The sequence below is a fragment of the Scyliorhinus canicula genome, chromosome 18, assembly GCF_902713615.1.
Source record: "Scyliorhinus canicula chromosome 18, sScyCan1.1, whole genome shotgun sequence".
Classification (NCBI taxonomy): domain Eukaryota; kingdom Metazoa; phylum Chordata; class Chondrichthyes; order Carcharhiniformes; family Scyliorhinidae; genus Scyliorhinus; species Scyliorhinus canicula.
This window is the reverse complement of record NC_052163.1, coordinates 105,898,257-105,915,003: the sequence shown is the minus strand read 5'-3', so window position 1 is coordinate 105,915,003 and position 16,747 is coordinate 105,898,257. Positions and strand designations below refer to the sequence as shown.

Genomic DNA, 16,747 nt, shown 5'->3' with positions numbered 1-16,747 from the left:
TGGAGAGGATGTTTCCACTTGTAGGAAAAACTAGAACCAGAGGACACCATCTCAGATAAACGGATGATCCTTTAAAACAGAGATGAGGAGGAAATTCTTCAACCAGAGGGTAGTGAATCTGTGGGACTCTTTGCACAGAAAGCTGTGGAGGCCAAATCACCGAGTGTCTTTATGGCAGCGATAGATATGTTCTTGATTAATAAGGGGATCAGGGGTTATGGGGAGAAAGCAGGAGAGTGAGGATGATAAAAATATCAGCCACGATTGAATGGTGGAGCAGACTTGATGGGCCGAGTGGCCTAATTCTGCTCCTATGTCTTGTGGTCTTATAGACTTGAATGGCATACTCCTAATAAAAGCAGTATGCTGCTATGTTCGTGCCTCTAAAAAAACAGCTGCAGATGTCTGGGTAAGAATAGTACTGGTTTGTACAGATACAACTGATTAAGTATTCCATCTAACAAAATAGTCCCAGCGTTGCAGCAGCCAAAGCTGAGCCAGCTGGGCATTGCTGCCGGTAGTATTATGTCTGTCACAAGACTCTCTTGGGATCGGCCCCGCAAGCTGCTAATTGAAGTGGATGGCTATTTTCAGGATTATGCGGATGGCATCTCAGGTGTCTACTACCCTTCAGAGCCACTTAAATTAGAGGTTATGCACCACAGCATGAATGTTGGCTATCTTTGAACCAATGGCTCAGGAAGAAAGCAGAAATCCCAAATGACAGTCTCAATCAGTCTGAAAATCAGGATGAATTGCTTACTTATTTTCTAGAACATAGTAAATAGTGTTTATATGCATTTTTAAGAGCTATGCGGAATCACTTTAAACAGAACGCATCTCCTTTCCCCTTTCCACTCTTTCCACTACTAAGCAATCTTTCATTATCACTAGGTTGGAACTAATCTTATGTTGCAGTTACATTCATGATTCTGAAACATACTTTATTAATACTGAGGCAAATTCCACTTGGGTTTTGGTTGGAAAAAAATATTCTTGTGCCGAGTGGTTGTGAATATTTTCCTGTTGCTGATTTCATTAATCTGATCACAGTTTATATGTAAAATAATTGTGAATTATGCTTGTATCTATGACAACTTCATTTCTTTGAAGCATCATCTGAAAAATGCTAGACCACATAGTATTCTGTATGATACAAATATTTCCAATGCAATATCCTCTTAAAATCCATTTTCTGAGAAAAATAGTAATATTGCAAAGTTCTAATTGAAGGCATGATTTTTTTCCCTCAAGATTCAGATAATTAACCTTCACCATGAACATTTATTTTGAGATTTCAGATCTGTAACCAAGCAGATGGTCAATGCCCAAAGGTCCATGGATTAATTACTCATCAGAAACTACCGAAGTGATGAGATAAATTACTACATATCTTTAGCAAATAGTAATGAAAGAGATAATGAAAGGGTCTTATTTTCATCCCATGCACTTTAACTCTTTTCATTTATTGAAAGTTTGCAAATTGATGTTCAGTTACACTGCAGAGAAAATGATCTCTTGTTATGGATTGCTAATATGCTTCACTGGGCATATTACAAACTTAAAATAAATCGTAATGTAATTTATGTCATAACAAGACCTCTCTCCTCAACTCAATAATAAACAGTGCTCAAAATATTCTCAATCACATTAAATGCACAATTTCCAATTTAATATAACTTGGTTTGAAGTCAGTGCTAAATCTCTGGATACAAAGGGCGGAATTCACCTACAACCCTGCCACGAGTTTTTCTGTGGCGGAGGCAGCCTGCCAGTGGGATCTACCAGTCCTGCCGCTGTCAACGGGATATCCTGCTTATTGCACCCCTCGATGCCTGCATGGACCGGAATTTCCCGCCAGCATGAACAGCTGGTAAATCCCGCCCAAAGTTTCAAAACCAGCCAGAATCATTCAACCGTAAAAGATATTAGAAAATAAGGTCCAATCTGACTCTTCTTTTGAACAAGACTAGAAAGTATAACTGTTTTTCTGTCCACAGATGCTGCCAGATCTGCTGAGGTTTTCCAGCACACTATTTCTTTTCGATCTCCAGCATCCACAGGTACTTTGCTTTTATTTTGGTATCACGCTTGGGAGTTCGATTCCAATCATATCTGAGTGCACTTCAGTTGTTTTTATGTTGGTCTATTTTTAGTTCAGGTTTTTGAATTCCTTTATCTGTGAGCCAGCTCTCAGTTTTTATGCTGTTAAATCCATTTCCCAAAGCTTTCTGCAAGCTTGTCAATCCCGTTAATGGATTTGTAATGGTATTAATGCTGGCTGCTGGCTTTCATATTCCAAATTTAAAGACCAACATAAAAGTAGCTTCAGGGCAAACGGTGTGAAATTTCTGCCACTTGGCATTCTCACACCATTTTATCTTTGTGCCAGGATTGTGAGCGGCACAGTGGTTAGCACTGCTGCCTCGCAGTGCCAGGGACTCGGGTTCAATTCCGGCCTTGGGTGACTGTCTATGTGGAGTTTGCACGTTCTCCCCGTGTCTGCGTGGGTTTCCTCCAGGTGCTTCGGTTTCCTCCCACAGTCCAAAGATGTGCATTAGGTGGATTGGCCATGCTAAATTGCCCCTTAGTGTCTAGGGATGTGCAAGTTAGGTTATGGGGTATCGGGGAGAGTGAGCAAGGGCAGAGGGCTCATTCGAAGGGGCGGTGCAGACTTGATGGGCCGAATAGCCTCCTTCTGCACTGTGGGGATTCTATGATTCAATGATTTTAAACCAAGCTTGGACATTTTGAAATGCCCCTTCAGTCTATAGTTCTTTTTTTTTTAGAACAATAGTCAGCAATCAGACATAATCAATGTTTTGTAACTGTAATGAAAAAGCAAATACTGTGACCACATTAACACTGTGGTCACATAAAAAACGTTAACCGTCTTATGTTGAGCACAAAGCTCTTTAGTCACGAAAACCTTACTGGAGGGATGAGCTCCAAGGCATTAAAATTTTAGTATGCTGAACACACATTCTGCCACACTGATGAGACCAGTAACCGCAGAATATTTATAGGCCTAGTTGATAAATTATATTGAACTTAAAGATGCGTTAAAAGAAGTCTTATTGGACAATGGATCAGCTCAGCAGCAATGGAAGTTGCTCAAAAATGTCCTGATATTTACACTGTCAAATATAAATAGCATGGGCCAGGATTCTCTGTACTGGAGCCGAAGTGCTCCTGCCAGCGGAGAATCACTACTGGTAGCCACTGGTGCTAGGAGTGGGGTCTGGTATATGAGTTTTTCCCCTTTACCACACAAATTTATGCATGGGAGGGAGCTCACCTGATTCTGTTGGAATCCCAGTATCGGGCTGCCAATTTGAATGGTTGGCCCAATACCAAGGTGGCCTACCCCACCCCCACAATGCAAATCCTGCCTCCTCCACCATGCTGACATGTAGGGGCATCCTTCCTGCCCCATCCATGGGAGTAATGGATCATTCACCCACAGCATACATGCACGAGGGTGATCCCCCAGCCACCCCCCCCTCAAATCAGGTTCCTCCATCAGAACCCCCAATGGCCATTCCCATCAGTCACCCCTGCCTGAATGCTGAAGAGCAGTCCATGCAGTAGTGAAAAATCACTTCACCTTCCCTAACATCTGCTGCCTCAGACAAGTGTTTGAAGGAATAGCAGTTACAAATGTCAAAGCCATCCTTGAAAGCCAAGTACACTTCAGAGGGCTTCAAATTCCTTGACAGCCTTTGAAATGCAAATCTTCCATTCAATTTCACACAGCTCTACGTTTCACTAGTCAGGAATTAACAATTCTATTGGTCTAGACACAGCTGGTATGGGGTATTTTCATTTTTCTTTCACTTCACACTTGAATGCATCTCAAGTATCCTCAATAGATGCTAACCACAATATCTATAAACATTCTTGCTATGATTGACTGCTTCTCACTACATCAAAAGAGCTAAGTGCTTCCCCTTCCTGTTTTCCTCAGTAGAAAGCACTTAGCTCCTTTTGATTTTGCGAAAAGCTGCCTGCTGCTCTAAACACTTTTGTCTGAGGCAGCAGATGTTAGGGAAGGGTAAGTGAAAATGAAGTGATTCCAGGCAGGGGTAACTGATGGGGGTCTCTGCTGGCAGGGTTCTGATGGAGGATTCGGCCACCCTCATTTGTGTGTGTAGTGGTGGGAGGGAGCGGAAGGATCCCCCTACTTGTATGCAGGGGAAGCAGGATTATTGGTGTGGGGGGAGGCAGTTTTCAATTCACTTTGGGGAGCACCTCAATTATGCTCAGACCCCCTTGAGTTCCACCGCGTCAGGACCATGTTTGGGCAAACCTGCACCATAACCCGCCGGGTGGACTTCCCACTCTTGGGGGGGGGGGGGGGACACCTGGCTTCAAGCCCATTGATGACATTAATAATTTAAAAAAATGCTTGATTTGCATCCTCCTGCTGTTGCCTGGCGCCAAACCTGTTTTTCCCTCAACACCTTATTCACCACCAAATAGGAATTCCCAATTGGAGCGGTATTGAATGGAGAATCTGGCCATGGTGAAAGAATTTTCTGTTCAATCCAATGGCCAGCTGGCTTTCCACAGCATGGATGATAACCTAGGTGCGGTTCATGAAAGATGCCGGCTGAAGAGAACTGCCAAAACATTGGCTTCTATGCAATGTTATCACTAATAAGAGGCAAGTGTGAGAAGATACAAAGCTTCACACCTTTAGCCAATAATAATGAAGAGATAATGGAAAAACATTATTTTCATCCCATTCACTTTATAGTGAAGAGCGATTTTTATGAAGACCTGGGAGGTCCGAGAAGTTAAGTAAAGAATAAGTCCCTATTGAGACTACCAAGATGCCAGTCCCTGTCCAGGATGGCTTTTAAATAGTCTAGTAATGGGCCCTAGCTGGGAAGGCCTCCACCCAGTAACGGGGAAGCTCATATTCCATGAGTCCCACAGAGAGATCGATTAGGGTATTCCCATGGGCCTTGTGAGGGTTACTACAATTTCCTTTTCAGGTATTAACAATATGACATACAATGAATAGATAAATGGAAAGAAAACGACTTTTACTTTGTTCTTTTACATTTTGTGAGAAATGTACTTAAGATGAGATATGACAGTGCTGAACAATAGAATGTTGATTCTGATTGCTACTTGCTAATCAATAGTTACTTTTAAAGACAGTAAACTGAAAAAATAGAATGGTGCTGCTTATTCTGTTGTCACTGGTTGCTTACCAACTGAATCAGACACTTTTAGATTTGCGAACAATCAAGTTGACATTTGATTGATTTAATTAACTTAGCCAATCACTGATTTCTGCCCAAGATAAAATGCCCCAATATGTGACACTTCTGTAAGATATGGCATGACAAACACATGCGAAGTGCAAGATCTCAAAATCTTTTTCTAGCATTGTTTCTGACCTTCAGAAACCCCCCAGATATATGTATCAGAACTTTCACACCAAATACACTAATAAAACTCAGGATATTGTGTTGCTGATTTTAGAGATACTAGAGCACAGCTAAAATTTAGAACTGAATGGAGTTTTGCCTCATTAACTAACTATTATTTCATCAGCAGTAGCTCTTAGAGTTTGAAGGCTCAAGATGAGATGATTGCCAGTGATAATTGGTTCTCATCCCAGATTTGCATTGCAGGAGGTTCTGAAATAATCATTCGTGAAAGATGAAGGACATTTCGCATAAAAATATCAAGGATTACACCAGGAGGTATTTAAAGTGACATTTTAAGGCTGTTTCTATCAAACTTGCTTAACTAGGGAAGGGAATTTAACAATTTTCTGCACTAAAAAAAAAATAATATCAGCTACTATATTGCATCACTACGAATACTGGATGCAAGACTAGAATCGCAGAAAGGATATGGTTGAAATCAGGTAATGTACTCTGATGTGGTTTTTCCCTTTCCCAATATGTTACCATACATTACATACTGTGGTCTACAGACAGCGATTGGACACAATTTGTTCTGAGCTCTAGGACTCTAGATACATTTTCACTTAGGTTTTTTGGAACTTCATAAACATTTTTATTCTGTGGGTGCAAATGATAATTTCAATATCAAAACTAAGACTTTTTAAAATCTTCATTCGTTCATGGGATGTGAGCGTCATTGGCTGGGCTCGCATTTATTCCTCATCCCGGAGGGCATTTAAGAGTCAACCACATTGCTGTGGGTCTGGAATCACATGTAGGCCAGACCAGGTTAGGGTGACAGATTTCCTTCCTTAAAGGGCCAGATGGGTTTTTACGACAAAGGACAATGGTTTCATGGTCATCATTAGACTTTTTTAAATTCCAGAATTTTATTGAATTCAAATTTCACCATCTGGTGGGATTCGAACCCAGGTACCTGGAGCATACCTTGGGAGTCATGGATTAGTAGTCCAGTGAGAATATCACTATGCCGCCCCTTTTTTGCATTTCTCTTTTTAAGCAAAAGATTCTTGTAGAATGTACTCATAATATATTTTGTATTGTTAATGTGCAACACACCTAACCTATTTTATGTCAATATTGTTGTGATATCAATTGATTAGGCTGCTTTCCTAAAGAGTGCCAACAAAAAAAATATAGGCCCAAATTTTCACTCCTGGCTATGTGCGAAGCTACGGAAGAATTCTAGCTACGAACCCAACCTTTGAAAATGGCAGCCCAGACATCGGGGCGGGATTCTCCCTTACCCGGCGGGGTGGGGGGGGGGGGGGTCCCGGAGCCGAGGAGTGGTGTGAATCACACCGGCGATGGGCCGCCTCAAAGGTGCGGAATCCTCCGCACCTTCAGGGGCTAGGCCCGCCCTGGAGTGGTTTGCGCCCCGCCGGCGGCGGGAAAGGGGCTTGGCGTTACGCCAACCGGTGCGGACGGGCCTCCGCCGGCCGGCGCGGGTTGGTGCATGCACTGGAGCGCCAGCGTGTGCTGACGTCAACCCCGCGCATGCGCAGAGGGCTTCGTTTCCGCACCGGCAATGGCGGACCGCTACAGCCGCCGGTGCGGAACAATTTTCTAATTTTTTGCCTCTGTAAAGATATCCAGAATTATACAGCAGCAATGACTTTCAGCAGTACTGCTTCTTTTGTCCAACTCGGGATGTACTTCATGAATAAATAGTTTTCACTGTGGTTATTTGCAGGATACTGGCTGTGCAACTCAGCGGAGTATGGAACAGATGGCCGATACACATTATCCAGTTATCCACCAATGCGTAAAAGAAAAATTACATTCATGACTTTGTAGTCATAGTTGGCAAATTAAGATTTATTTACTCTAGCCAGTCTGTTCCCCCTATCCCACAATTCACCTGCATGAGATACAGCTTGCAGACATCAGGCCTAGTTAATCACTTTTTTCTCTTTGCCTGGTTCTTTAAGATATTCACTCTTTTCCTGCCTTTGTGGCTGGCCTTGAGTTAACTTCTTCCTCCCTGGCAAATCTCTTTCTTTCACTGGCTGCTTGCTCTCAGCATTATCTCACTTCTCTTTATCTTGACCTTATTTGCCTCTGATGACCACCATCTCTCTGACACACCTTGATTTATTATTAGCCTCCCAACGTCTGCCTCAGTTACAATAACCCATCTCAGTGCACACTAGGAATAGAACCCAGAACTTTGAGTTAGTACAGGATATAATTCATTGGATGCTGCGCTTTTAAGCTTTTGACAGAGCTGACAATCATTAAAGTAATAGGCTGTACAAGGCTAATGTGCTAGTCTTTTGTGACATACGGAAGAAAACAAAAGCTTATGGTGACAATTGATAATCACTTCTGAAATAACTTTGCTTTCACACAGAAAATAAGTAAGGATGTTTATCTTTGTCAAATTCAAGCCTGCTTTGCTACTGCAGTTGACACTTGATTGACACTCTAAATCCACTTAATCCTGTTCAAGAAGACAATACAATAAATGTTAATGTGGAAAAGGGTTACTTTCTGTTTTTAAAATGAAAAACCTTTACTCGTGTTCTCAAACTGCAATCGGAATGTCATCCAACAGTGAAGCATTAACAAAAATAATAAAAATATGTATATTCTAATTTCATGACACCTTGTACTTATATAGCATCTGTAACATAGTGAAATGTGCTGCGGTGTTTCACAGAAGCCTGGTGAAACATTTGATATCGAGCCATACAGGGCAATTTTAAGACAGATGCCAAAATGCTTGGTCAAAATGGTAGATTCTAATGAGCATCTTAAGTATGGAAAAAATGAATAGACAGATGGAAAGATTTAGGTAAGAAATTCCAGAGCTTATGGCCTTGGCAGTAAAAGGATGGCTGCCAATGGTGGAATGACTGAATTAAGGAATGCCCAGAAGGCTAGAATTACACGAGCTCGGGTATCTTTTTTAAAAAAAAAATTATTTTGAATTTTCTTTTACAATTAAGAGGGAATTTAGCATGGCCAATCCACCTACCCTGCACATTTTTGGGTTGTGCGAGTGCGACCCATGAAGACATGGGGAGAATGTGCAAACTCCACTCAGATAGTGAGCCGGAGCTGGTATCGAACTCGGGTCCTCGGCGCCATGAGTCAGCAGCACCAGCACTGCTCCATCGTACCATCCGCTGGAGCTCAGGTATCTTGATGATTTGTAGAGCTGGAGGATATCGGGAGGGGCAAAGGCATGGAGGGGCTTGAAAACAAGGATGTGAGTTTTAAAAATCAAGGGATTCTAAATTGGGAGCCAATGTACAGCAACAAACATGCGATGAAGAGTAAAGGGAATGAAGGATACATGCAGCAGAGTTGTGGATGGCCTCAAGTTTGTGAAGCTTCAAAAGGTTTGCATTTTAATAGTCTAAAAAACAAAAATGACTTGCAATACTCCTGGAGCTATTTGTTTTTATCAGTACTATTGATTTTAGAAGATTGAGTTGTTTAGGCTTTAAAAATGCTATTTGTAAATGAGAGAGAATGGAATTTGAGTAAGGAATCTAAGTATGTAAATGAGAGAGAAAGAAAGAACATTGGGAGGCGGTACATATCGTAAACACCAGCATAGATCTGTTGGGTTAAGTAACCTATTTCCATGTTGTAAATGTTACATAATGCTATGCAAGATGATTTTCCTCTAGCTGGAGGTCCCAGGAGAGGAAGGCCTTAAAATTGGGCAAGGTCATTCAGGAATGTCAGAAAGTACATTTTTCACACAAAGGGTAGTGGAAATCTTAACTCTCTGCCAAAAAGTTGCTGAGGCTAGGTCAGTTGAAACTTTCAAAACTTCAGATTGATAGAGTTTTGTTAGAAAAGGGAATTAAGGGTCATGGAACAAAGGTTGGTAGATGGAGTCAAAATACAGATCAGCCGTGATCAAATGTAGAGGTGGGACAGGCTTGAGGGGCTGAATGACTTACTCCAGTTCTTACAGGAGAGTCACTGCAGTACTGAGGCACAGAGACATGCCCCAAAGCATCAGTGTTAAAATCAGCACCAGATTAAGGGACCTGGCATTGGTAAGATTGGGAGGCATGGAGAGCCATTCCCCTATGCATGCCTCTGACTCCCTTTCCCGCCTCTCCGTTTCCCTCATCCTGCCCTCTCTCACTTGGTCTGGGCGCTTGCTGATCCTGGGCCTCTGACGAGTGCATAATCTGCATCTCATCCTCTTGTAAATATGATTGTTAGAAACTGAAACTGACCTCCTAAACAAAATTAGTCCCAAAGAAGCTCATCCTTGTAAGCAATTGAAGGCCCCATTGCCCCAGTGGCACTACCTGCAATAGATAGCTGCCAACATCTGAGTGACCAGCAATTATCAGGGGCGGGATTTCCACCCCCCCCCCCCCCCCCCAAGGATTTTTGATCCCAGGGAAGGCCAACCGATGGCAACTTATGGGCCTGGTTGTCACCTACTCAAAAGAATTGAGTAATTACTCAGGGGCCGGTTTAGCTCAGATGTTGGACAGCTTGTTCATGATCCAGAGCGAGGTCAACAGCGCGGGTTCAATTCCCGTACTGGCTGACGTTATTCATGAAGGCCCTGCCTTCTCAAGTTTGCCCCTCGCCTGAGGTGTGGTGGCCCTCAGGTTAAATCATCAACAGTCAGTTCTCCCTCTCAAGGGGGAAAGCAACATATGGTCATCTGGGATTATGGCGATTTTACTTAACTCAAAGCAGTTGATGCAGGGCTCTCACTGGCTCGTCAGCCGGTGGATAAGTCACCTGGATTAAAATAAGGTTTTTAATAACATTATAAATAGAATAAACTTCCACTCTGTTGTTTAGAATGTTAAAATTATAAATGCCTCAATAAAATGTTTTCTAAAAATAATAAATAGGATAAACTCAAACAAATGTTCAAGCAATTGGCGCATAGTCCAGTCATGTCAAGAAGTTAAAAAAAAACCTTTAGAATTTGTAAACCAAACATACAATAGAAATAGTACAACCTTCCATTGCATATTTCATGTCCTGGGCAAAAAGGTTCCACATCACTTCTGCGCTTATCTTTCCTACATTCAACTCTTGTGGAAACCTAAAAGAGAAAAAAGTTGCATGGCTGAAGGAAATGATAAATGAACAATGTACTTGATAATATATTATACTTTTTGTTTGCCTAATTAAGGTGAACTTCACAACAAAAATTGGAATGTATTTTGCATCATTTTTAGTGTCACCTCCTTCCATGGGAAATGATTGCTACAAGAAGCAGTCACCATTTTTACTTATAATTGATGAACACAGGAATATGAAAATAAAAGAACCAGCACATAGTTTCACTTAATTACTCTTCAATTATCTTGGTTGCTCTGCAGCAGATACTATCTGGGAAACAGCTTGTGTTGACCACCTGTTGCTGCCTCAGCCAACAAGCAGAACCTCATAAGAACACAAGGAAAGTCAGTCTATGAATTGTTCCAAACATGGGCTAAATTTTCCTGAATGATATAATTGTCAGATCTTAAACAATCTAAAGAACTCAGTGAATGTTTGGGGTATTTGTATTGTGATTGTAAACTTAAAATGCAGAGGCAAGAATGGCAAGAACTCAGTAATTTAAATGCCTGCAACTGCTTATAAGGCCTAGGCTCTTCAGGACTAATTTTGTTCAGGAGGAAGACCTCCTGAAGGTCAGAGGTCAGTTTCAGGGCACAAGACCCTCACATTTGCAAGAGAATGAAATAGAGATAGTGTCTTAATCAGGATCAGAAGGAATTATGGGTTCTGGTCAACAGGTGGAAACGTTCCTGGAGGTTTGATGACATGATGTTTTGATCATCTCTAATCATTTGATTCCTGATCCTGTGACCTATGATTGCATGAGTAAATATCTATCCCATTCTCTTTGAAATTATAGTTTTTCTCTATCGCGATAGCCACAGATGTGAAAGAGTCCACAGTCTACTAGCATCAGATCAAGAATCGTCCTCCTCCCTACACCTTCATTTTTTCCAGTGAGAATACTTGGCTTCCATCCCTTAGTTCCCCATTTTCCCACCAGAGGAAACAATTATTCACTGTTTACCCACAGTAAGGCCCCAGTATTCACTTATTCTTTCAACGGGAGTGGGGGGGCTGCACCTCTCTCAGGACCACTTGCATGCACCACTCTGTTGCTACTGCTCCTGGTTCTGTGCAAAAATGCTGGACCTCACAGTGACCCTATTCTCCATTATCCTTCCTACCCAGAGCTCTTATGACTCATCTCTCCCATTTTACTCCCCCATTTTTCAGGCTGCCCCTCAACCCCAGCCACTCACAAGGGCACCCTGCGGAGATTGCAGAGATCTCCCCCAACCAGTCGAGATTCTATAAAGCTCTGAGCAGTGGTAAGCTCTGCAGGAAAGGCTTTGAAATGAATCTATTAAAAATGATGGCAGTTTAATCAGCTTCTGGCTCCCAATTCCAGGCTAACATTAATTATTTACTGTACTTCACATAAGTGCTTGTTCATGTGGCCATAGAAGTTTAATGATCTAACTAATTTAGGGAAAGTAAGGTGTCAACTAAATCATCTCAGAATACATTAGGCAGTTAGAAGCACCTTATTTTCACTGTGCTAAACTTGCAATTAATGGCAATAAGGTTCTGCTGAACCCTCAAAGCTGTCAACCTTGTCTGTAACTGGCTTTACAAAATAACTTTGTAGACCTGATAGAAAACCCACATGATATGCAATTGTGTTTTTCATCCAGCTGTTATCAACCCATCAATGGTGTGTCTGTTGCCACCTCAGTTGAACTGCATCTCATGATGTGTAGACATGTAAGATTTTGATAATACTAATTTTTGGATTCTATTCTAATCTTAAGTGATAACTAAGGATTTTATTTTTAACCACTTTTTAAGCAGTTCAGGTTGATTTTTGCTAGTTGGGGGCACTTTATTGGATGGCAGCTGTTGAGTGTGAGAAACTACATTTAATGGATCTATAACAAAGTTGCCTTAGAGTGTGGGTTCAGCAATTGTATGTTGTTCTAATTATATTGTGGGTAATTAAGAGCCTTTTTTAAATCAAGTTTGAAGAAATGGTTTACTTTGAATGATATCTTGAATCAAACCCATGCATTGAATAAATTGATTAACCATATCTGTGGGACAGAACATCTGTATTAGAGGGAAACTTTTGTTTCTGTTTTGATATTATGGTAGTAAGAGTTAGTATCTATGAAGTTTAGGTTAAAAAATGCTGATGTGAATGTTTACAATGGGTGTATTATTGACAAGAGGATGTGACATTGTTTTTAATTGCTACATCCAAAGGAAATGTGTCATTTGTTCACAATGAAATGTAAACTTTGAAGGTCCAGGGAACAAGGGATGGACATTTGTCTTCAGTCTACATGACTTGAGTTAAAGAAGTGGGGTGCCACCAGATGACATGTACCCCAAGTCAATGGAAGATGTGGATTTGCACTAGTTCCAAAGAGGGATTCTGGAGTAATTTGAAGTAGGGATAGAAGTTGGAACATTGAAAAATGAAAATGAAATGAAAATCGCTTATTGTCACAAGTAGGCTTCAATGAAGTTACTGTGAAAAGCCCCCAGTCGCCACATTCCGGCGTCTATTCGGTGAGGTACGGGAATTGAACCGTGCTGCTGAACTGCCTTGGTCTGCTTTAAAAGCCAGCGATTTAGCCCAGTAGGCTAAACCAGCCCCTGCTGGTTTGGAATCTTTGTTGGCACCATTTTACCTTGGCTTCTGTGCTATGATTCTGAGAATGCTAGAATGATAGAATCCCTACAGTGCAGAAGGAAGCCATGCAGCCCATTGAATCTGCACCGACCCTCTGAAAGAACATCCTACCTAGGCCCACGCCCCGGCCTATCTCTGTAACCCCACCCAACCTTTGGACACTAAGAGGCAATTTGGCATGGCCAATCTACCTAACTTGCACATTTTTGGATTGTGGGAGGAAACCGGAGCACCCGGAAGAAATTCACGCAGACACATGCCACCCTAATTCTATGATTTTTCTGCAACACAGTTTAACATCACTTTAGAGACAGAAGAAGAGAAGACATTGCCTGTGCTGGCAATGCTCAAGGAATCACTTGGCGTGATCACTTTTAGGCAAATCTGCATATTTGAGCGAGGCAGTAAGCCTCACTGCAATGTGCAAATTTCCAAGGTACCTGAGGCTTTGGGATTCAATCCCTTTGCCTTGGGCGAGCGCTGTTCAGAGGATCAGAGGCCCCAGCTGCATGCCTTTTGGACAGGGCGGTGCCCTGGCACTGCTGGCGTCACCTAGGTACCCTGGCTGCCACAGCCTGGCACCTTGGCAGTACCAGCTTGACACCCTGGCACTGTGGGTGTTAGAGGGTGTGGGGGAGGCGGTGGGGGACCTTCCCATGTTGCGTTCAGGCTGGGGGGGGTGATGTCAGTGATTTTATTTGTGGGCGTTGGAGATCGGAACGCCATTTAAAAATGGCGTCCCAATCTCCCGCTACAAGGGGCAGTTCCAGTGAGCAGAGCTCCCCATTGTAAAAAACAGGGTCAGTAGCGTTGAATAGCCACGTGTTTCTCGGCACTGCAAGTGCTGGTAAACACGCAGCTAAACGCGCTGGCTGGGGGACTTTGTTCCCTTTTGGGAAGATCGCATCCTTGGTTTTAAAGTTGCTGAATTTCAAAAGGGAGTTCAGAGGTGACAAGGAAAATTTGCATCTTACAAAGGTTCCATGAATAAACAGGAAAAGTGATTTGAAATGTTATTGATCCAACGTATAGGCAAAATAGAACGCATGAAAGTTTTTATGTTTGGATAATTTCAGTTCAAAGAAGTGTTTGATGACAATGGAACCAGAGATGAAAAGATATTTAAATAAGGATATTTAAAATGAGTTGTGGTGGTAGTAGGAGGAAGCCCTATAGACTAGCTCTATTGCACGTGAGCTTTTGCGAAGCTGTAAAAGTTTTGAATTGGAGGCAGCCACCCAGTTTTAAGCCTGGAGTGTCTTTGTTTAGGAAACTTTGTTTCTCAACCACCTTCTGGAATTCCATATCAGGGTGGAAGTGTTTGAGAAGTATGCAGTATACCTGTATTAAAGTTACAGCAATTCCTTGACTTAAGTAATATTACTAGATTTTTATGGTTAAAATCTATAAGGGGGTGTGTACCAAGAAGGTACAGGTAGACCTCAAACTTAAGATGTAATTGGTATCGAAAACAGTGTTGTAAATCGAAACGTCGTTAAGACCGTTGCTGCAGTTCGTTTTTTAAACACACCCCTCTGGTGCTACTTACAGGCTCCTAGCTGCTCACACTGCTGAGTTCTGCCTGTGACCTTTAAACCAGAGAGCCTCTGGTCACCTGGGAGCCCAACCAGTCACCCCTCTGGACACCCCATCTGTTTCATCAAGGGGATGGGCGTAGTCAAGCCCAATCAGGGGCCCACCAGATGTTGGCACTCCACAGCACTGTCCCACTGCAGAGAAGCAGGGCAGCAGCAGTGCTTGTCCCAATCAAAGCACCTGCACCGTGGCCTTTGGAACCCTCCCTGGTTCTCAGCCACTTTTATGGCAGAAGCCTCACCAGTTACCCCCCATCCCACCCTCAGGGTCACCAGCTGTCTCCTGGTGAGGCTACCAGCGCTGACTGCCTCTGCCACCTCCTCCTAGGTGCTTTTCAGGAGGGCAGGCTTGCGTCTGCTGCCCACCTTGGGGAAGACACTGTCCCTCCTCTCCTCACTCGACCATCTTCGTGGCTGCAGGGAGTGTGTGGTAAGTGGAGCACTTTTTAAATATAAATTTAGAGTACCCAATTATTTTTGTTTCCAATTAAGAGGCAATTTAATATACCCTACACATCTTTGGGTTGTGGTGGTGAGATCCACGCAGGCACGGGGAGAACATGCAAACTCCAGACGGATAGTGACCTGCGGCCAGTATCGTACCTGGGTCCTCGGTGCCATGAGGCAGCAGTGCTAGCCACTGCGCCACCGTACTGCCCGTAGTAAGTGGAGCACTTAAAAATAGTTCAAGCTGTCAACACTTTGGCATTAATTCGGCCCCAGCAGTTCCAATGCCCGCTGGGCCGGGAATTGCTCTCAATTTGTTCCGGCAGAGTGCTGGCCCATTTACTTGTCCTGACTCGTTTACCGAATAGCGCCCCCAATGGAAGTGCGAATCGCACGCTATTCAGTCCCAGTGGGAATCCCAAACGGAGAATTCTGGCCATAATCTTTGGCTGACAAGCAATTAAATGCCTACTTGAAAGAATTTTTATAATATGTATGGTACGGCAGTGATTTGGAAACTAAAATGACAAATATAGATACTTACTGATTGAGGCAATGCGTATATGAATTCTTGTCCTCTTCTATGATTGAAACAATGAGCGTGATAAGTTTAGACCAAAAATCCAAATTTCTGATGCTTGGCCCTTGTTCCTCTGGGGGAACCTCAGCTTTTTTACTCTGCAAAAATAAAAAATAAAGTTTTATCTGTAGTGGCTCAAAGAATTATTGCGACAAGTGGCACATGGAAATGCAAATCTTGCCTACTTCTATCCCTTCAATGATGGATAGTTTTAATTTAAAAATTGCCACTGTCTACTCAGGTATTAGATTTGTTCCCCATTCTGTACATCGAAATGTGCTGCATTATAACAAGAATAGCACTGATAGAATTTAATCGCCTATTGCACTGCAACCCTTACAAGATTATTTTCATAAATCAAATGTCATCTTTTTGAAAGGAATCCTGATAATTCATTCGTATAACTGCAATTTTTCTTAAACTATAATGTCAATCGAGGAATCTTTTCTCAATTTCACATAGTGCATCAGAAAAGTATCAAATGTATACTTTGTTCAAATGCTCTGTATAAATTCTGTTAGTATGTATAAGTTAAGCGATTGGTACTTATAAGAAAATTGCTCAAAATTGTAGCTTTGTTTTGTGACACAAGGATTCTGATACCAAGCATTATAGTTTGGGAAAAAAAACACCATTTACAGAGATGAGACATGTTAACACGATGAGAACTATAGGAAGTGGCACATCATGCAAATTGTATAGTGAATCAATGCTCAATAACAATATACTATAGTTAACCATAAAATATATGCTAAAAGTTTGGTTTATTGACTACTGTCATTATAATTGTACAAAACGATATTAGCAAAAATGTTTCTTAAGGCTCTGTGATCTGACTACCCCCCAACCCACCTGCCACCCTAACCATCTCACCCACCTGCCCCCTACCAACTTCACTACCCACCTATCACCCTATTTAACCCACCTACCATCTTACCCATGTGCCATCCTATACCCTTACCTAATCCACCCTACT

At 42.2% G+C, this 16,747-nt stretch overlaps 1 protein-coding gene across 15 annotated transcripts in view; it reads right to left on the bottom strand.

Moving 5' to 3' along the window:
• LOC119953729 (protein unc-13 homolog A) overlaps positions 1-16,747 on the bottom strand; it is a 482,106-nt gene that overhangs the window by 91,246 nt on the left and 374,113 nt on the right. For all 15 annotated transcript variants that reach the window (XM_038778280.1, XM_038778279.1, XM_038778281.1 and 12 more), the window contains 2 exons: positions 15,736-15,869; positions 10,403-10,488 (listed from right to left, as the gene is read on the bottom strand). In XM_038778280.1, the coding sequence (XP_038634208.1) occupies positions 10,403-10,488; positions 15,736-15,869 (220 nt within the window). The remainder of the gene's footprint in view (positions 1-10,402; positions 10,489-15,735; positions 15,870-16,747) is intronic.